The sequence below is a fragment of the Pimephales promelas genome, chromosome 8, assembly GCF_988280905.1.
Source record: "Pimephales promelas chromosome 8, fPimPro1.hap1.1, whole genome shotgun sequence".
NCBI classification, from domain to species: domain Eukaryota; kingdom Metazoa; phylum Chordata; class Actinopteri; order Cypriniformes; family Leuciscidae; genus Pimephales; species Pimephales promelas.
Window position 1 is genome coordinate 38,526,329 of NC_142776.1, and position 22,389 is coordinate 38,548,717.

At 37.9% G+C, this 22,389-nt stretch overlaps 1 protein-coding gene across 1 annotated transcript; it reads left to right on the plus strand.

Moving 5' to 3' along the window:
- Nucleotides 1-251: 251 nt before the first annotated feature.
- Nucleotides 252-20,458, plus strand: helz2a (helicase with zinc finger 2a). Its single transcript, XM_039654055.2, has 21 exons — nucleotides 252-408; nucleotides 1,558-2,147; nucleotides 4,332-4,515; nucleotides 4,668-4,778; nucleotides 5,704-5,821; nucleotides 5,920-6,301; nucleotides 7,334-7,975; nucleotides 10,536-11,328; nucleotides 11,439-11,514; nucleotides 11,609-15,083; nucleotides 15,259-15,344; nucleotides 15,498-15,641; nucleotides 15,739-15,879; nucleotides 16,067-16,211; nucleotides 16,319-16,435; nucleotides 16,567-16,759; nucleotides 17,296-17,430; nucleotides 17,655-17,864; nucleotides 18,915-19,068; nucleotides 19,305-19,472; nucleotides 19,600-20,458. Exons 2-21 carry the CDS (start codon nucleotides 1,579-1,581, stop codon nucleotides 19,734-19,736), a joined length of 7,980 nt encoding a protein of 2,659 aa, XP_039509989.2. The 5' UTR covers nucleotides 252-408; nucleotides 1,558-1,578; the 3' UTR covers nucleotides 19,737-20,458.
- The last annotated feature ends 1,931 nt before the right edge of the window (nucleotides 20,459-22,389 follow it).

Consider the following 22,389-nt stretch of genomic DNA (forward strand, 5'->3'; position numbering starts at 1 on the left):
ATGTGGAAAACATGTCTAATTTGAGCTTACTTCATGGTTTAAAAATGCACATTACACACAAACATTATTTTTTTTAACGGCTAAAAAACATATTTATAATATCTACATCAATTTTATACCCATTACAACTGACATTGCGAGTTGTTTGTTTGCGGTTCTGTTAAATACCCAAAGCTGATGCTTCCTGTTGTTTTCGTCAGTAGTGAAACTGAAACCTAGAGCTGCATTTGCACTGTTCGGTACAAACACACTGTCCAGGAAAAGAAAACTTACTCTGTAATTCTAGAAAGGAGTGGCTTAGCCAGTGTCACTAAGCAACATCTATATAAATAGCTGAAACGCCTCTAGGAAGATACCCATGACTGTTACAGGAGCATATCAGAACATCTTCAAGCTGTATATATGAAGGTAAGATGATTCTCTCCATTACTAATTCTTTTGTGAACCGTTTATTGTAGTGAAAAATGATTCATGAAGCTGAACAGTGACTTAGTCTCTCACTCTGCTAAACATCCCTGTGTTACACGTATTAAAGTAAGCTGAACTGTGCAGAACTGTTCCTTTAAGAGAAGGTGACCGGAAAGCATCTGCTAAATGATTATAATATAAGGTGATGATATATTGTGATTATGATAGTTTTAATCAGCAGCTTATAACCTTAAATACAAATAAGAAATTGGTCTATGGAGAAAGTATTGTCATGACTGATCATGCACTTGTGTTGGCTAACAGTTTTTAACGATCACACTGTTTTTATAGATGTAAATTGGCTTTATGCACAGCTGCACTACTTCCTGAACTTCAGCCAGCTCCTTGTTTCCTGTCTGCCATTATTGGCCAAACTGATTAACCTCAGTAGTCATGGCAACAATAATCAGACACACCTGAATTAATCAGGTTTGGCCAATAATGGCAGACAGGAAACAAGAAGCTGGCTGAAGTTCAGGAAGTAGTGCAGTCGTGCATAAAGCCAATTAGTGTGTGTAAAGATGTGATCCGTACAACTGATGTTGTTAACATAGTAAAAGTTTAGCAAAATGACAATATTTCAGCTTTTAAAATGAAAAAGAAGTTTGTTTCTGCCACAGAATAAAAAAATACAAAAGGTAATTGTGACTTTTATCTCTCAATTCTGACTTTTTTTCTTTCTTTTGTTTACAATTGCGTCATAAAGTCAGAATTGTGAGATATAAACCTGCAATTGTGAGTAAAAATTAATTTTTTCCCCTTAGAATTGGACTTGGATTGCAAGTTTATATCTCACAGCTCAAAATTGGAACGTGGGAATTTCTCCCATCTAGTGGTGAAATTATATTTTGCATTCAAACGAATTGTGCTCAAATGCATGTTTTATCGACTACGGTAGCTGTTATATACCAAAAAGCTATGACAGGCTGTCACCTAATAGCACATCATCAAGTGTTCCTTCCTTTTAGATATTTTTATAATACCTAAAAAAGTACACATTGTCCCTTTAAAATGCTTTATTCTGTGGCGAAAACACGCTTTCCTTAGTAAATGTATCTTATTCTAACTACAAATGATTTCTTTTCACAGGAATTTCATGCCTTCTGAGTCATGGCTCTTGTAGGAAATCATCATAACCTTCAAATTTTACAAGAGAAGTTGAATCTGTGTGTGCGATGTAAGAAGTGCTGTAGAAAACACACTGTGATTCGATACTCCCTAAACCAGATCATCCATCCCTGCTCAGAAAACATCTTACTGGTCCAGTGGAAACGTCCCAATTCAGTGTGGAGGCCAGTTGCTCCCCTGCCAGGCTTTCCCATCCCTTACAAGTATGTGGTTTGCTGGTTCTACACTGAAGAGCATGGATGCAAAAAACATGGAAAAAGATGTTCCTTTGCTAGTAGCGCAGAGGAAGCTTCAGTGTGGAACGTCATGAAGGATTTACGGCTGACAATTCCTCAGCTTGTGAACGTGATAAAACGAAACCAAAGGACACTGCAGTCAAAGCCTCAAGAGAAGGGAAGCTGCACATTATGCCACGAACACTTCCCAACGGATGAGGATTTCATGAACCACTGTTTCACGGTGAAGCACCGGAGACTGATCTTTGAAGACACTCTGCAATGGAAGTACCGTGATCCGCCACCACAATACAAGGACCTGAAGTTGTGTGAAAGGTATTTATATGAAGCATAACATGCCAATAGATGTTTCGAAGTCAAATCAATTAAAGGGGTACATCACTTTGAAATAAATTTTTGATATGTTTTATCTTACCTCAAGGGCATCCAAGATGTAGGTGTCTTTGTTTCCGCAGTATTTTCAATTTTGACATTTTTCACTGGAGGCTAAAGGGGGGTCCACCAAAGAGCATGCACAGAGAAGTCCAAATTAAACATGATTTAATGACTCGTAAATGTAAGTACACATTGATGGCCTAAGACACGAAACGAGCGGTTTGAGTGAGAAAACCAACAGTATTTATATTGTTTTACCTCGTGTAATCACAGTGATCTGAATCAGTTGTGCACTGAACCGAACTGAATCAGTTCAATGTTACGGAAGTGATCGCTCGCGTGTGACGTCACTCAATATTCACACGGAGATTTCGGAAGTTTTACCTTTTACTAAACATATTTAGATATACCGAAATCGTCTTTCATTGCGGTTTCCCGTATATCTAAATATGTTTAGATCACTGTGATTACACGAGGTAAAACGATATAAATACTGTTCGTTTTCTCACACAAACCGCTCGTTTCGTGTCTTAGGCCATCAATGTGTACTTACATTTACGAGTCATGTTTAATTTGGACTTCTCTGTGCTGCTCTTTGGTGGACCCCCCTTAGCCTCCAGTGTATGACTGATAGACAACAACGGTTTGACTGAAAAATTGACTCAAAATTGAAAATACTGTGGAAACAAAGACACCTACATCTTGGATGCCCTTGAGGTAAGATAAAACAAATCAAAAATTAATTTCAAAGTGAACTATCCCTTTAAGTCAAGTCACCTTTATTTTTATAGCGCTTTAGAAATTGCGCTTTTACAGTGATCAACAGGGAAATAATGATTCAATGGTGCAAACATAGCTCAATTCGACTGTAAAGCAGCTCTATAAATAAAAAGGTGTCTTTAGCCCTATTCGGACGGTAATCTTTTCTCATGGGTCGTACGGTATTTTCAAAATTTACAGGGGTTAGTCTGCGATTTTATTTGCTGTCAGAACCAGAATGTCAGTGTTTTTCTCCCACCACCCATATAAAATCCCCAGCCAAATTACCCACTTATTTTTTGACAAAAACCAAGGTTGTGTGGTAATTTATTTGCCATCCGAATCCACATCTCTGAGTTTACAAGAAGAGATCACTTCAAAATTCACTGTTTAAACCCTTTTTGATCACTGCCAAACACAAGCACAATTCACTGTAATTCACTGTAGAGCCCGACCGATAAAGGATTTGAAGGCCGATACCGATTTTGAAATCCGATATATCGGGCGATTTTTTTTTTTTTTTTTTTCAGAAACGCACAACAAAACATTAACAGATTTCCCTAACATCAGTTATTTGTAGTTATTTATGAGTTTTAACTTAAATAATATGATAATACAATTTAATAAGAAACTTGTTTCTTTTATTGTCACAACAGAACAGACTGATGATAGTGGCATTAGATGAGCCATGATGAGCCATAATTTAGCAATGGATAACGTCATACTGCAAATTGGAAAACATACATTTTCAATATAACAGGCCAAGAAGAGATTTAATTGTTATTCAAGCAATGTATGTGTCGTGACCAACTTAATGAGTGTTGCCAACAGGGACGGTGTAGAGCGCCCTCTGGTGGACAAACTATACAAATCCAACACTCATGACATGGTTCAAGCGTGTTTCGTTCGTTTTATTTTATTTTTGAAATATTCATTTACCGGCCATTATAACTGCCGATACCGATAGTTTGGAAAATGCCTAATATCGGCCGATATATATCGGTCTGGCTCTAATTCACTGCATGCATTATTTTAAAGTCAAGATGTACACTTTTATTACTGAAATGCTGGAAATTATTTACAATTAACTTTTCTGCTAATTTTCATACTTTTAAAAAGACGTCCTTTTGAGATATAATTTTCGCGAATTTGTAGGATGGGAAAAATTTTGCCTCGATAAATTACCATCCAAACCGAGTTTTATCACTGAGGTGCAATGAAAAAGTATTTTACCAGACGTCCACATGAGAAACGATTACCGTGCGGTAATATAGGGAAATAGGGCTATTTTAGTCAGATCAGTGTTGATTCAGTTCCGTTGTAGCCTATATGTAAAGAACTAGCCAATACGATGTCCTCTCATAGACCCCTAATATGCGAGTATGGAAAGAATTGCACAAAGGCACACAGTCGAGAGGAACTTCATGAATGGCAAAAAAGAATCAAGGCTACACGGAAAAAAGCCAGGGATGCCGCCGAGCTGGGATTGCTGTCCTATCAGGACATTCTTTTGGAGGAATACAGGCACAGCGACAACAAGAAAATGATTGTAAGTAGGCGATACAGATACAGAATGCTAACAATTTTATGTCATTGGCCGTTGCTAAATATCTACTGTATATTTAAAACCAAAGCTTGATTATTACTGTACACATGCTTTTTACAACATCATAAACATTGATTGAATCAATATTCCTGCAGATCAACGACACCCTTCCTGATGTTTCCATCACCTGTGACCCAGATTTAGACAGTGTCTGTGTAAGGAAAAAGGGAATACAGTGCACATGGAATTTTACCATTATTTCTAAGGTTTGTGCATTAACTAATGATACTGCTATATGTTCTCTTGGTTTTTAGGAATTATAGAGCAGCTTATTTATTGCACAATGCACATTTCTTAATATTAAGTCAAGTCATCATCATTTATATAGCACTTTTAACAATGTGGATTGTTTCAAAGCAGCTTTACAGAGAGCAAATCAAGCCTAAAATGTGTTTTAATATCACTCTTAGTAGTATGAGTCTGAGTCTATCTTTAAATGCTAGATATTTAAAGTGTACCTTTATTTAAAATATTTTATTTGACAGGGACAAATGCATAAAACATTCCTTTATAATAAATACAAAGTAGATGCCACGCATACAGGTTTCTAGCTATGACTAATTTGCAACCCCTGTCCCTGATTAGGCTTTTAAAATTTAAAACAGAAATTACTGAGTATTGAATGTAAGATATAACCATTAAAAAACAAACAACAAATACATTCCATACATGAAATAAGAAATGTGCTAAAGTAATATAAAGTAATAAGATATACCTAAAGTAATAGTTCCATTTAGCACTATCAAATAAACCTAAGTATATCTTTAGTTGGATCTTAGCACTATTTCCGAATAACTAAATATGCGTCAAGTACCAAATTAGGCTAGTTGTTCCAATTTAGCAGACTTTAAGTATGCCAATAGTAAAATTGCAGGGTATTTATATTAAGTAAATACTGTATGTAAATGTATTTGTAGTATATGTTTTTCAAATACATTTTACAATATTTATTTTTCACTACGGTTATTTTGATGATTAAAGAAAACATGTTTTCATGACTTATTGACTTTTCTTTTTTTTTACCGTTTTTCTAAACATTTTCAGACAGCTGTAGTTGTGTTGGTAGTGTTGGATAGCCACATCTGCAAATGCATTGATCTGTACTCTAATTTTTGACTTAAATCCCTCCAGGAACCTCTAGACGTGATCGCTTTACTCAGATGGGAACAGGGGGCGAAATTCAGCCTCAGCAAAGACCCCCGTGACGAACGGTCATATTCCACTAGTGTTTGGTTTAAAAAAGATGAAGGTAAAGATTGAATGTTTCTTACAAAACCCAGATTCAATATTGACCTGCCCCATGTTGACAAAATACATTCAAATAATGATTGTAAATTGTTTCTGCAGTGTATGAAATTCCAGTGTCCTTCGAATCTGACCAACCAGGCCTGTATGAGCAGTGGGTATTGTTTGACTTCAATACGAGACCAGTACTGCGTCAGAAACTCAAGGTCAGAGTTGGAGAGGATGAGTGTAAGGAAAGATGTCCATCACCTGAGGTTATGCAAGAAAAACCAGAGACTGGCAGGGATCTCGAGCCCTGGAATGAGGAAAGCATGGAAGTCATTCCTTTTGTTGAAAGAGACGAGGCACAGAGAGAGCTGCTAAACAGATACCCACTCGCCAATCAACTCCAGTCAATCAGTTTGATTAACCGTGAGAATTACAAACAGAGCATGCACAATTTTTTATACCAGGAGGAAAAGGAAGAGGGCGAACTGCTTGCTAGGTACAGTATATGTTTAGTAGGGCTGGGTGATAAATATCGATTTCTAGATATTAATCGAATCTCATTTTTACGAACCGATATCGATTCTTAAATCTCAAGAATCGATTAGTCATCCTGTTTCATTTGAATGGGACATCGTATCGCGGCTGCGCGCATCCAAAAAATCGCAATAATCTTTGTCCTTTGTTACTATTGATATGAAACAAAGTCTCAATTTTCAAATTACGTCCATTTTCTTTAGAAATTCAAAAACATAAATAGCGTTTTGGCGCTGTGGCTCAAGAGAAGCAGCAGCGCTGATCTCTCTTCCGGCTTAATAATACCAGTTACAGCACCAAATAAACATGAATGAGCATCTGAAAGTGTGTTAAAGATAGAGTACAACTTATCCAAATCCGGATCATGTCACATTGATTCGCTCAATCAGCGTTTCAACCGTGGAAAGACGTCAGTTAAACAGCTTGTAATCAATGTCATCGTCATATTTACCTCAGAAAACCCACATAAACTCGTTAGTCAGCTAGAAAAAATAACTCTAGAGAGGAGCATTTTGCTAAATATATACACCATATTACATATGCATTATAATCTTAATGTTCTTCAATATTTAACGCATATTTGAATAAATCTGGCAAGTTTTTATGACAGCCACCATTTAAATGTTTATATTTCATATAATCTTCTTATTTTAAAAATAAATAAAAATGTAATTTAAGTGATTCATTCATTATTACCTTCATATTAGGCTAATGAACCCTAGTAGGCTACAACTAGACTCCCATAGTTTACAGCATTAGTTAAGAGATTTGATTCCCTTGAGAAAAATGGCCATTTATTGTAACTGATATCCAAAATAATCCATATTGAATCGAATCGAAATCGAATCGAATTGCAAGCTTGTGAATCGAAATCGAATCGAATTGTGAAATTTGTCTCAATACCCAGCCCTAATGTTTAGGTCTAAACACAATATTTGACTATTGCAATTAATAACAACTCTAATAAACTCTCTTTCTCCCAACATATGTCCAGGCTGAATCTACGAGGGACTGTGCATTTGAAGAATAAACTGGAAGATGACAGGTTTGGATTGAAAATGCTTAATACGGGGGAACTTTTTGCTGCCGTGCCTGTGTCTCGCCCACTCACTCTTGATGCCCCTGAAGGTTTCATAGTGAAAAGACATGCGATCAGATCTCTTGTTCGTGTCGTGAAAAACAATAATTATCTTGGGCCTATTTATGAGGCAATGTTTCTGAAAGACGCTCCCACTGACACACAAGTACATCTACAGCTTTCCAAACACTGCTGCACTGATCTAAATCTGCAGAATGAAGAGCAATGTGAGATGGAAGTCCACTTCCAAATAAATCGTCTATGGTTCTGCGAGATGCACAAGGCCATCGATGATCTCCCCGACTTGGACAATGTTTTGCCGGATCTGAAAAACATCAACTTATGTATTTCTAGCCAGTCAGATCCCGAAGAGTTAAATGAGAAGCAGCAAGCTGCAATGAACTTTTTCCTGGGTGTAACGGACAACGGAGGCAGTGTCCCACCTTTGTTGATTTATGGACCTTTTGGAACAGGGAAAACTCGAACCCTTGCAAAGATGGCCCAGGTTCTTGCACAGCAACCACAGAACAAAATCCTGATTTGCACACACACAAACAGGTAAGGCATCGCAATTCTGTGGCACAGAATAACTTTAAATTCCATGCTGATTTATGCTGGTTAGTGCTTGTTGGGTTCTGGCCTAGCTGGTGGACCAGAGAGTTAATTCTAAGGATAATTCCGATATTTAACACCTTGAGTCTATTTTGTAGTTTGTTTTGAATGAAATAGAGTGGTGTGGACTTAGAAATTTTGACAATGGGTCCTGTCTCGACTTTTTGACTATTTTAGAATCGCCTGTGAGAGCTTTAGGCTACGTTCACACTGCAGGGCTTAATTCTCAATTCCGATTTTTTGAAAAAATTAGATTTTTTTGCAAGGCCGTTCACATTTCCAATTAAATGTGACCTTTTGTGATCTCCTGTGTGAACGTGAACTGACCCAGAAGTGACCCGCATGCGCAGAAGAGTAATCAACGGTCAACGACGTCACTTGTTGTTTGCGTAATAGTTATTTTTTTCCATATTGTTTCGAGTATTTGTTTTATTATTATTATTATTGCCACAGCCCATATACAAACACAGACAACAATTATTTTATCGACGGGCAAAGTTTGCACATAAATGTAAGTTTTCCGATCCTCACCGACCTCGTCATAAACCCCGTTTAATTGATAGTGCGCATCCTCGGCGCTCCTTGCTTTGTCACCGGCGGCCGCGGTGCGACACTGGTGGCTGGTGTTGCCAGATTGGGTGTTTTTTCGCTACATTTTAAGGCATGTTTACATGTGTTTTAGCCAGGTTTAGCCATGTGTTTCGCCTGGAAGGCTCTATAGAAATCTGGCACCCTACTGTACGAAGTTAAACTGACAGAGAGCGCACGTTCACAGACACCAGAATGAACGTGTTCACAGTAATGTTCATCAGGCAGTAATACAGTATATGAACGCGTTCATGGCATGCACTATCGTTCATTGAACGCGTTCAGGCACAACACTGGGGAAGAGACACGTCTGCAGCGGTTGAAACGCGTTTGAGTTAGCGTGTATTGGCTAGCTACAGGTGCGTGCAATGACGTGCGGGTCGGATATATGTGACCTGGCCGTTCAGATTGAAGTCGCATTTCAAAAGATCGGATACATATCGGATTTGGACCACATACCCAAGTGGCCTGGGTCGCATTTGAAAAGATCGGATCTGTGTCGTTCAGACTGTCATGAAAAAATCAGATACAGGTCACATAGGGGCAAAAAAATCGGAATTAGGTCGTTTCAGCCCGCAGTGTGAACGTAGCCTTAGACTGGCTGTCTATGGGCATGCACAAACATGTCCTTAAAACAACCCTTAATGTTAATTTTCAAAATTGTGCAACTCACCGAGTGGTTGGTGGTGTTCGTTGATGTTCTGAAACAAGTAGCGTAGCGAAATACCGTTTCTGTCATGTTTTATTTGTCTTTTTTTTTAAATCGCATTGATGTCTGCTGGAGGACTCAGTGCTCGTTGATATTACTGCGCTAGGCTAGCTACCGGAAAAGTAAAGGGGTCTGTTTACATTTGGTTGTAGTCTTTTCGCGCGGTTCTCCGTCTCTCTGAAGGCTAGCGTGAGCAGAGCAACTGTCCCAGATAGCAAACTGACATTGAATCAACGTGGAAACGACGTCTCTCATGACATTGAAACAACGTTGATTTGCTCATCGAATTAACGTTGAACCAACGTCAGACGCGGCATTCTTCAAAGCTAAATGAAATCGAAAATTGGTTTGCTTTCATAACGTTGAAACAACGCGTTGATTTCAAGTTGATTTTCCGTTAGTTTTGAAAGAATGACGCGTCTGACGTTGGTTCAACGTTAATTCGATGAGCAAAACAATGTCAGATCAACGTTGTTTCGATGTCATATTTCCACGTTGATTCAATGTCAGTCTGCTATCTGGGGTGCTCCCGGTCTTTTTTTACGGTGCGCTAGACACCGTGTTCCGTACAGCGTCATGGTTGTCGCCATCAAGTGGTCGGGAGTGTGCTAACGCTTCAGACTCAAATATCGAGCAGAAGTTTATACGCGGTTGTGAGGTATCTGAAAAAATAGTTCTACAATAGCAAACAACACGGATTGAAAGCATACATGGCGCCGATATATTTGTTTTTAATCATCAACGAACACCACCAAGCACTCGGTGAGTTGCACAGTTTTGAAAATGAATGTTAAGGGTTGTTTTGAGGACATGTTTGTTTATGCCCATAGACAGCCAGTCTAACGCTCTCACAGGCGATTCTAAAATAGTCAAAAAGTCGAGACAAAACCCATTGTTAAAATTTCTAAGTCCACCACTCTATTTCATTCAAAACAAACTACAAAATAGACTCAAGGTGTTAAATACCGGAATTATCCTTTAAAAAACCTTGTGGAGACACGTATGCTTGTCTTTTCAACAGGTCATTTAAGCCTACATTTGGTTAAAATACATTTGCATTCCTGTAGCTCAAACAATAGAGCATTCATAAGCTGATGAAATAAATACCTCGAAGGCAATCTTTCATTGTATAAAAATGTCTGCCAAATGCATTGTTCTAAATGTTCAATTGTACAAGTCCAATTAATTATCATTTTTTCCCCAATGCAGTTCAGCTGATCTTTACATAAAAGGTCATTTCCATGAATACGTGACAACTGTTCACCATGAAGCCAAACCTTTGAGAATCAAGGCAATGGAAAGTAACCTCAGATCCACCGATCCTACCATTCTACCGTACTGCCATTTATCCAAAACCGGCATTCGGTTTGAGTTTCCTGATAAAGATGTTCTGGATTCCACAAGAATCATCATAACGACAACTGCGCTGGCTCGTTTATTTCATGACATGAAGCTGCCTGAAAACTACTTCAGCCACATTCTGATTGATGAAGCTTCTCAGATGTTGGAGTGTGAGGCTCTTATGGCATTGGGCTTGGCTGGTAAAAATACACGTGTTGTTTTAGCTGGAGATCACATGCAGATGGGACCCAAGCTCTTCTCAGTGAGACAAGACAAATGCTCAGAACATACCTTGCTCAATCGCCTCTTCTTTTACTACCAAGCTGAAAACAACAGTGCTGCCAAACAAAGCCGAATCATTTTCAATGAAAACTACCGTTCCACGAAAGACATTGTGGATTTTGTGTCGACACATTTTTATGTGGGAAAGACCGATGTGATCAAGGCTAAAGGAGACGTGCCTCCTCATCCACACCAGCATGCCTTGCAGTTCCACCATGTAAGAGGAGAATGCAGTTTGGATTCATCAAGCATGTCCTGGTTCAATCCAGAACAAATTCTTAGAGTTGTTGACATTGTGCAAGGAATATTGGAGGAGTGGCCGCAAGAGTGGGTTGATAAAGATCCTGAATCAGTCTGTGTTCTTTCTCAAGGCGCACAGGTATCAAACATATCGCTATTCGCCGATTTATATAATGGTTTTTATTAATGTCATGCTGCTAATTCATAAAAGTTGCATCAGTGTATTTATAGCAGATGCTTGTGTTTCAGGTGTTGGCAATACGGCAAAGGCTGCGTCAGCTTAACCTGCCCCGTTTCACTGTGGAGAATGCCGAAAATGTGCAAGGTAGGGATAAGGCATTACTCGAATGTGCAAACATACTAGTAGTCATGGATATGATTCACAGTGAGAGCATACTGCCTTTTCCCATATTTTGCAGGAAAACAATTCAGAGTCATTGTGATTTCCACTGTGCACACTAAGGACAGCCTATTGGAGACGGACCGGACCTGTCTTGAGTTTTTTAATGACATGCGAGTGTTGAATACTGTTATGACAAGAGCTCAATCCCAAATAATTGTTGTTGGAGACGCAGCTGCAATTTCTTGCCATCAGTTCGGGATGTGCTGGAGACTTTGGGGATCTTATATAGAGTACTGCATCAGCCAGGGAAGTGCCCATGACTTAAGCTTGGATTCTTTGAAACATGATCTCCTTGAGATATCCGAGCTCTGCAGAAGTGAGGATGAAGAGAGTAGTGATAGTGAATCAACTACATCTGAAATACTAGACACGGAAGACCCAATACTTCAAGAGCTTCTTGATGAGAGCAAAGACATCAATGTTGCATTGACAGAGGAAGGCTTATTTCCCATTTTTACCAATGGGCATCTTGTCAGTGATGTGAACAAGCAGATTACAGAAGCAGATGAAGAGCAATTCTTGACAAACTCTACAATCCACAAACGCTGTGAGATAGTCATCGAGAGCTTTTACCAAGGTTATGCAAGACCACTCGACGAGCCTACTCTGAGAATCGATATCAAGGGTAGGAAGAATATCGGACAGGCGTTCCCTGGAGACAAAGTAACAGTGGAGATCCTGAGTGAGAAATCAGATCATCCCCCAATGGGAAAAGTAATCGACATCCTTGAAAGTGCAGATCCTGTCAAAGAATTTGTCTGCACCATTGAAAGATATGACAATCAAGTGATGACACCTATCAACAAATGCATCTCCAAAATCTACACGCCATTTTCAAAGGACAAACCAGATCACATTGCTGTAAGAGATCCTGATAGCCGCCAAATAAAGAGTTTCATCAAAATAAATGAGGAAGGACGTAGAAAATACCTCTTTGTTGTCAGGGTCCTTAAGTGGAGAAAGAATCACGGTTTTCCCTTGGGGATAGTTGTGAGTGTGTTTCCAAAAATAACAACTATAGATGATGGATTGAAAGTTCTCGAGATCGAGTTCCAGTTGAGGAGGACAATTTCTTCATCTTTGAGAAAAGAGATGCACGAATTCCAAGGTCTCGATTTATTTGAAGATGGACGAAAAGATTTTCGAATGCTCCCTACATTCACCGTTGATCCTGCTGATTCACAAGACCTTGATGATGCAATCAGTGTACGGGATTTAGGCGAGCACTATGAAATCGGAGTTCACATTTCTGATGTTGCAAGCTTTGTGGCTGAAGACAGTGAACTGGACAAATATGCAAGACAGCTGTGCACTACTTTCTATCCACACGAGAAGGAGCCAATACACATGTTCCCTAAAGAATTGAGCGCCAATTTCTTCAGTTTAATCCCAAACCAAGACAGACGAGCCATCTCCTTGATAATACACGTAGATGCAAAAACCAACTACGTGAAGAAAAGATATCTCTTCAAGTCAATCATTCACTCCAAGAGGAAGTTTTCCTATGATGAAGTTGAGGACATCCTTGAAAAAAATTGTCAGCATTCTGACCCACTTGAAATCTGCCTTGTGAAAGCATGGACCTTTGCTAATGTTCACAGGAGATTCAGGAAACAGGAAAGCTGGTGTTACAAACAGCCAGATGAGGACGTAACCCTTGGAAGAAGACAATCTCACCAAATGGTGGAAGAGCTGATGGTCATGTTCAACCACACAGTTGCTGAACGCCTTCTGTTTGATGAAACAACAAGGAGCATAACTCCACTGAGATGTCAGGACAGGCCACAAACTGAAAAGCTTATTGACCTTTTTGACAAAAATGCTGTCTTGATTCCACTTTCTGTTCACTTCTCAAGTCGAGCTCATGAGATTGAACATGTGCCTCGTGAACTGAACAACCAAGGTTTGATTCGCTACACAGCCATGCCAAACTCACAGGACTTTTCTGATTCTGAAACCTTCCCTATATTAAAATCACTTTTGAGATGCCTGAAGACAGCAGCAGAGCAGAAAAATATCTACAAAGTAATTGACTTTGTTGCAACTGACGACATTCACCCTCAACTTCTCCCTTTTGCTATTGCATTTAGGAGACTGTTTCACAAAGCGTGTGTTCTGCGCTCAAACTCAACACATGTCTCAAGAATTGGGCACCATGATTTAGATCTTGACAGCTACACATGGGCCTCATCTCCCGTCCGCAGATACATGGATGTTATTGTGCAGCGCCTTCTTCATTCTGTGATCGACAAGACAAAAAATAGGTACAGAGCTCATGACATTGACCTGTTTTGTATGGAATTTTCCAGGAAAAATGATCAACAGTCAGCCTATGAGAAGAAAGCCAATGCTCTACATTTTGCATTAAAACTGTCGACTCGAAGTGAAAGGAAGGTAGCGTACATTGTGGAGCTCAATCCGTCAGGGTCAAACTTCAGAGTATCCTTCCCACTTAATAGAGACTCTATATCAGAAAACCTATACATTATGTACAGGGAACTTCAGCTGGCAGATCAGCCTGTGTTTGATGAAACAAACAAATGCATGATCTTGAAATGGGAGCGAAGAATATATTCATTCTCCAATCCTCACATCCAAGCTGAAGTCAAACAACAAAATCCAAACTCAGTCATGGCCTATGTCCCAAGGAACACCTGGAAAGGCCTAGCAGCCGCTGTTAGAGAGGAAAACTGGGACATAATGTTTACCCTGATTGAGGAGCTTGAAAATAGCTCAACAATCCATGCAAGACAATTCCAGGAAAGACTGAGAAACTACAAAGGTTCAGAAAAATCTGATCCCATTCACGCCGAGCATTATGCTGAGCTGTCGCTGAGAATAAAGCAAGGTGAAGCAGTCGAGGTGCAGCTAGGTACCGCCACAGCTCGAGGATTATGGACACCAGCAATTCAGCTGTTTGTTGTGCATCCAAAATTTGAGATTTGTTTGGATCATGTAAAAGATCCGATCAAGTGTTTTTCAAAATATGCGTTACACTCATCAAGGAGTTCATACCAGACATACATGGATTATCAGGAAATATGGAAACCTTTGTGTGAAATGGAGTCAGCCTCCAATGCTGTGGCCGAAAATGAGAGCATTATAATTGAAGATGTAGCCTTGAAATTGGAAAACTCTCCTCAAAATAAGCTTAAAGGTTTTTTTCTCCTCCCACTGGACAAGAAATCTCAGTGGTGTATTGATTGTGACCTGAGGAAAAGTGTTCTCTGCATTCGAACTAGGATTCACCAAAGTCTGAGTGGTCCCTTTCTGAAAAAAAGTCAGAGCACAGCTCTCATGGATGTACCTTCCATCACTTGGGTGGCCCATGGCATAATTACAGAAGTTGAAGAAACAGACTCCAAAGAACCAGTGAACTTACGAATTGATTTTCTCATTAACCACATGCCCATGACAAATATTCCAGAAGCGATATTCTCCGAGAAGACAAGGTTTACTCTGGAGCTGATTACAAAGCTTCTGCCAGATGTGTAAGCCTACAAATCATATCTAATGAATAGCTGACTAAAATGTACAGTTAAAAAAATACAGACTATTTCAATTTAAAGCTACTCTTTTGAGTATTTTTATCAACAGTATAGTTTAATGTGTCTCTTTAGATTATGAGCACATCTTCAAACAATATATGCTTAATTTATTTTGCAGGCGCAAAGAGAATGCAATTAGCAGTCTAACCAAAGCTAACAGCCTTGTGAAAATGATTGCCATTGGCAGGAAAATCAACTCTACAGGTACTACAGTTTCACGTTTATTGCTTCTTTGTAACATCTTGTATTTCAAACTCTACTTTCAAACTATAGCAATTTACAGCATGAGACTTTTTCTCTTCAAAACTCTTCAAATGTAGTTTCATTTTGTTTACCACTATATTTAACTCCTCAAAGGATGTACAAATCCGGAGCAGAACCCAGCCAGATTTGAGATTGACAATTATCTCCCTTCTGGGTTTTCCCATCTAAACAACAGTCAATGTAAAGCTATAAGAGAAGCAGTGACCAACCCGTTCACTCTTATCCAAGGACCACCAGGTGAGAGATGTTTTCTGTTCTGACCTTCATTGGTTTCACAAAGGCTATTGTAAGTTGTAGTCCTTTTCTGCTATTTTATTGTTGTGCATTTTCACAGGGACTGGGAAAACTGTCGTTGGTGTCCATATTGTGTATTGGATGCTCAAGAAAATCCAACAGCTTCCAACCTCCAGTTCACAGAAGAAGAGAGCTATTCTGTACTGTGGCCCTTCAAATAAATCTGTTGATGTTGTAGCAGGTAATTTTTTGCAAATCGTGTTAAAATTTGGCATATTGGCAAAAGTAGGCCATTCAGGTATTCAGAATTTTTAATATTCAGAAGTACGCACTCACTGTAAATATGAGTTACATGATACACTTTTAAAGAACATTACCTGACCGATGATCACTGCAAATTGAACTGGTTATTCAAATGTGTGTTGCAGGTCATCTCCTAAAACTTAGAAAAGATGTTCGACCTCTCAGAATCTACAGTGATCAGATGGAGATGTTGGAGTTTCCTTACCCAGGATGCAATCTGAAGCTGTCACGCAATTCTAAAAGAGGGGAAAAACCAAACACAGAACTCAGGTATTCCCCAAAACTTGCCCATTAATCACTCTAATTATCAGTGTTGTGTGTGTGTGTATTTAAACCTTGATTTCTATTAACATATGTTTATTGTTGTTGTTTTTTAGTTCCATTGCATTACACCACCTGATTCGAAAGCCTGGCAACAGATATTCCACTCAAATACAAGCATTTGATTTGAAAATCGCAAGAGGAGATCAATTTACGCCTGAAGAAAAAAAACTGTATGTATGGCTTAATAACTACAAATCTCTTTTTGGTTCCAAATTATTGTTTCTTATTTGTTGGAAACTGTTTGGACACAATTACGTAGAAAAGAAAAGCTAATTTAAAGTTCACGTTTTTTGTTTTAAAGCCACAGAGAAATTCTCAAAGATGCTCGGAAACACGAATTATTGAAGCACGATGTCATCTTGTGCACTTGCACTGCAGCCTCACACCCTGCCTTGACTGAAACCCTCGACTTAAAACAGATCATCATTGATGAATGTGCCATGGCAACTGAACCCGAAGCCTTTATTCCTCTAGTGGCTCATAAACCAGAGCAGGTATGAATACAAACCAAAGTTAATTTTAGACAAAGAGTGATGCTGGATATTAGCAGCATGGATTGGTTGAATAACACTAAAGGCCATAGAATACACGCATCACTCATATTGTTTTGAATGGGGAAAGGTTCAATGCTCAATATGTTGGAAAAAGTAAATTCATTGCGTCAGTGCGCATGCGCATTAGCTTGACCCAGCTTGAAAAAAAAAAGTGTTTTCTGTCATGATTCGAGTGTTTATTTACAACATTTATGAGACAGTTGTTGTCAGATTTCATTGGTAATTTCAAAGAATTTGATTTTGGAGAATTTAATGTTTCTCCATTCAAAAAGATAGGAGCTGCACTTGCATGCTTGAGAGGCGTTTCAAAGATGTCCGCCGAGTGAATTGACTTGTCTTAAAGGGACTTTAACACACATTAAAAGTTACTGGAGGTTTTACCTTGACATTCACATCAATGTGTAAAATGGATAGTATTCATTACTGTAGTTGAATCCACTTCTGGGTTCTTATACTATTATATTTTCTTGTTGTAGATTGTTCTTCTGGGCGATCATATGCAGCTTCAACCTGTAGTGCACTGTGATGTGGTGGAGCGATTGGGAATGAGCCGATCTCTTTTCGAACGTTACATGGAGAGAGCACTCATGCTTGACACTCAGTACAGGATGGTAATAAATGATCAGAATATAGCTTTAACACTGTATCTGTATTTACAAATTTCTTTCAGTTGTTGTTTCTAAAAATGGCACTTCTGTTGTTTTTTATTTAACAATATTATTTTTATTTAGTGATATTAAAACACTGATCTAATAAATTGCACCCCAGCCGTTATACTGTAATAGTTCCACATAGTTCAGATTCTAATTTATTTTACGCATCTTGTCTCTTACAGCAAGAGGACATCTGTGCATTTCCATCTCAAGAGTTCTATGCAGGAAAGTTAAAAACCGGAACTCGACACAAACCAAGTCTCTTGCATGCTCAATCAAGGCAAACATGCATAGTCTTTGGTCATGTTGAAGGAACAGAGAAAAGTCTGGTGGTCTCGACTGAACAGGGGAATGAAAATTCAAAGGCAAATGTGGAAGAGGCAAAAGAAGTGGTAAGTTAGAATTGTAGTAGGCTGAAAAGGTGTATTTGGGGCTATAGTGTAAATAAAAATCTATTACCTATTAAGTTGCATGCTGCAGGTACAAAATGTGGTTTTGTTTAATAAGTAAGAGAAGGAACTATTATCTATTATTTCATAAACCTAAAACCTCTGTACATAGCATAATATACAGCATATTCCAATATTTAATCAAAGGATGGTTCCATATACTGGAGGTCTGGGCTAAGCCTCAAATATCCACTTATACTGTAAACGAAACCGCTCATGATCACTAATTTTGGATATTTCATATAGTTGCTACTTTTGTCTCTCATTTCAGTCGTGGTTTCTACATAACACGAGCTAGAATATTTCATTAGCGCCATCTTGCTATTCAAAATAGTCACTATGACTAAAAAATGTTCTCAAAGTTGAATAACATCAACAGGCGGCTATGCGTCTAAGTTACAAAACATGACAACCGTTTCCAAACAAACGAACAAATTATGTGTAACATCAGTTCTTTTAACACAAAAGACGATATTGTTAAACTTAACGTTACCTAATTACTCCGACTGATGCAGAGAGCATTAATTTACACTCTTCTTCCAGATTCTCCTCAGTCCGCGATGTTGTTGGGCGGCAAGTGTCGGTTAAGTTTCCTAGGAGACATGACGACTCCTCCTCAAAGCGCGCGCTTCACAACATTCAAATTTCAGAACGTTTCTATCCTAAACCGATGTTATTGTTGGATGACAATTTTTTTAAAAAAAAAAACTTTATTATTTCTAAAGACATCTCTGTTAAATTATTATAAAAACGTAATTATATTGAGCTGTATGTTGATCTAGATAGAACAGCGCTGTAAAAAGTAAAAGACATCACGTGACCACCTCGTCTTACATTATCAGAGAGACACATGGAAAATATAAATACAAATAATGTAATCTAAGCCCTACCTATTTCTGACACAAAAATGCACTTTTTATTCAATATGTATTTATTTATTTGTTCATTTATTCATTAAAACCATTTTTTGCTGTATAATCGTTCTTCCAACAGGTGCGGATCGCCATGCTTTTGACTGAGGCGGGGATACAGACGAAGGACATCGCCATTCTCACACCATATAATGCTCAAGTTAAGAACATTAATGACTCGCTTTTAAATTATGGTATAAGTGACATCACCGTCAACACCATCATGAGGAGTCAAGGTAATAACCTTTTTAACAAATGCTATTTTACATCAACTATTCTGGACCCATGATTGAACATTTAAATATGTAGCCTATGCATTTGAATAGGGCACACAACTAAGTTAAATATTTAGATAGGCATTCTAAACTGTGTTTATAAATGTTTTTACACTTGATATTGTTTGTTTCTGTATTAAGGCATATATAGCCAATATTATTTTTTGATCTTTTTTCTTTTATTTGTTTGGCCACAGGAAGTGAATGGAAATATGTCATCATGTCAACTGTGCGCTCCTGCCCAAAGTCTGACATAGAGAGACAACCAACCAAATCCTGGATTATGAAACAACTTGGATTCATCACGGACCCACACCAGGTTAACGTGGGCATTACCAGGGCACAAGAAGGACTGTGCATCATTGGTTAGTTCAGGGTTATTAAGCTAAATGCCATTATAATGACACAATAGACCTCACTTTGATTATGCATTTTGTAATTATCAACAGTTAATGTCTGAATTGCAGTGCCTTAATTCTGTTATTTTGACAGGTAATGAGAACTTGCTGCGCTGCAGTGTCTTGTGGAGGAGACTTCTGGATCACTATCAGAAGAAAGGGTGTGTAGTGAATCCTCAGAACATCCAGGTTCAGAAACACAACAGAATTAAGAGAACTGCTAGAAGATGATGTGCTTTCTGCAGTTTTCCTTTTGTAGCCGCATTCACTTTATTCTCTAGCGGTGTTAAATATGCACTCATATTTATGCATTACTCAGGGAGCATTGTACCCGTCAGATGTGTTCATATAAGCTTATTCATTAATACCGTAAAATAACCAATCTTGGAATGCACTTTAGTATACAGTATATTAACTTTTTTAATTTATTTATTTTTGTCTGATTTATGTTGTAATTCAATCATATTTGACTATTCATTTTAATGCCAGAATTTTTGTCAAGTTTTAAGAGAACTGTAAAGCACATTGTATTTGTTAAAAAATACAAATTTTATATATAAAAGCAAAGTTAGTGTGATTTTTGCCGATGCAACTATGAAATATAGACATTTGACCACTGTAGCACCATTATTATGACTATAATCTAGACACTTGCAATGTTAAAATGTGTCCACTTAGTGGTGCTATACTTGCATATAAAGCCAATCTAAGGAAATTAGTAACTGTGTATATTTGGATTCTGTTGATTTGAGATATTTCGTACCAAAACTAGTGAAACCATCTAGTCACATTTTTTATATGTTGTGTTATAGATGAATGTACAATTGCATAACGTTAACGTAAATGTATAAGGATGTATCTGTTTTCAGATCTTTACTTAATTTGCACAATAAAGTAGCTGTAAAATGAAGGGGTGAAGCACTGAAGTCACTAATAAAAATCTGTGAATGTGATTAATTGCTTTTTTCCTTCTCTAATTCATCATGTCTGTGTTTGAATCAGGTGATTTTGAGTGTGAATGAAGTCAGTTCTGCTCAAGTTTACACAGGTACCCAACACTACATCATTGATAAATCAATCATTTGCTTTATGTTGATAAATTAATCAAGTTTTCAAACTTATTTCATGTCCAAATGTTTGGGGCCAATGTTGGTCTATATTTTGATATCGTACACACACACTCAACAACACACTTACACACGCACACACACACACACACACAGAGAGAGAGAGAGAGAGAGAGAGAGAGAGAGAAAGAGAGAAGGGTGTTATAAGGGGGAGACAGACGCCAGGCCGGTTTGGAAAGACTGAGGAGAGCTGTGGTTTTGCGGGAGTGTGACGAGACATGGCAAGAAGAAAGAGAGAGAGAGAGAGACCGCTGATGAAGGCGTATGATAAAGGAGTGGATACATGGATTGAAGACATTACTTGAGAAGCACAATTGTTTAAAATATAAAGATATATTTTGAGAGAATGTCTTGACATTGTGTTTATTTTTCTAACTCTATGGGAGAAAAATAAACTTGAACAAATATTTGCTAAAAACTAGCTTTAATATATATATCCACTTATATATCAACAATATATACACAGTATATATATATTGTTAATACGAAAGTAAATGCATCTTGTTTTACGGATATTTACAGTAGATATTTTGAACAAAACAAGACAAGACTTGCCGTGCATTGCATGAAAAAGTGTCCAGAAACTGAACTTGTGCATGTGTGTATGAGAATGGTGCATTTCTTTTTTGAAATTGCACGTGTGTGTGTGTGTGTTTGTGTTAGTGAGAGTGTGCATGTGTTTGTGTCTGTTTGTGTGTGCATGTGCTGAGTGCGTGTGTGAGTGTGTACATATGTGTATGTGCTGAGTGCGTGTGTGAGTGCATGTGTTTGTGTGTCTGTTAATGTGTTTGCGTTTTGCTGAGTGTGTGTATGAGTGAGTAAATGCATGTGTGTGTGAGTGTGCGTGCATGCATGTGTGTGTGCATGTGTGTGTGTCTCATTAGGCTGTGAGAGGTTGGAGCAGGCCGTATCCTCTCACCGCAGTCTTTGATGGGGTTCAATCAGCGCCACATGAGACGGAGGAGAGATGAAGTGGAGAATGGAGGGAAAAGATGTGGGATGAAAAGTAGCAGTATATATATATATATATATATATATATATATATATCGGGGAAATCGTATTAATGCCTGATGATGAAATTCAGGACATCAGGGTCTCTTGCTTGGTCTGTTCTCACTTTTATTGGTCCATTTCTTGATAATTATAATCTGTGTAATTTATAATATTGTTTAAAAAAATAGTGATTGTTTCCTAACAGTTTTTTAACAGACTATTCCATCTGCCTTTGTTGTCGTTCTTCAGGGTTCTAATAGAACCATATTGGCTCTTGAAAAGGTTCTAAGGAGAAATTGACTGCATATCACTTTCATGTTTAACTGGTTATTTTAATTTCTCTAGTGATAAAGCATGTTTATGAGCTTCTAAATTCATTGAATTTAATTGCAATTTAATGAATGAATTTAATAAAACAAAAATCCATTAAATTATGAAACCCCGAAAGGTTATTTATGAAGTGCCTGACGGAACCCTTCAGGGTTCCAAATAGAACCTTTTCTGAAAGGTGAATATGGATTATTGAATTTTTAATAATCAAAATGTGTTTGAAATGTTTTGAATTGAAATATTCACAGTTTAAATATTCAACCATGCTTCAGCCTTAAAATGTAAGCATGCTTGGTTAATGCAATGCATTATTTTTTTAATTAGTGCCATTCAATAAGCTTTTTTGTTTCAAAAACATCTGGCACTATTTTACTTTCATAAAATAGTGCAAATATTCCATGTAGACTTAATCAGAATGAGCTCATAAAATATG

Bases quoted from the DNA above. Each gene is read 5' to 3' on its own strand.
- helz2a (XM_039654055.2), top strand. From the start codon at position 1,579: ATGGCTCTTGTAGGAAATCATCATAACCTTCAAATTTTACAAGAGAAG. The intron at 2,148-4,331 runs GTATTTATATGA...GTCCTCTCATAG, and splicing joins GACCTGAAGTTGTGTGAAAG to ACCCCTAATATGCGAGTATG. The intron at 16,212-16,318 runs GTATTCCCCAAA...GTTGTTTTTTAG, and splicing joins AAACCAAACACAGAACTCAG to TTCCATTGCATTACACCACC.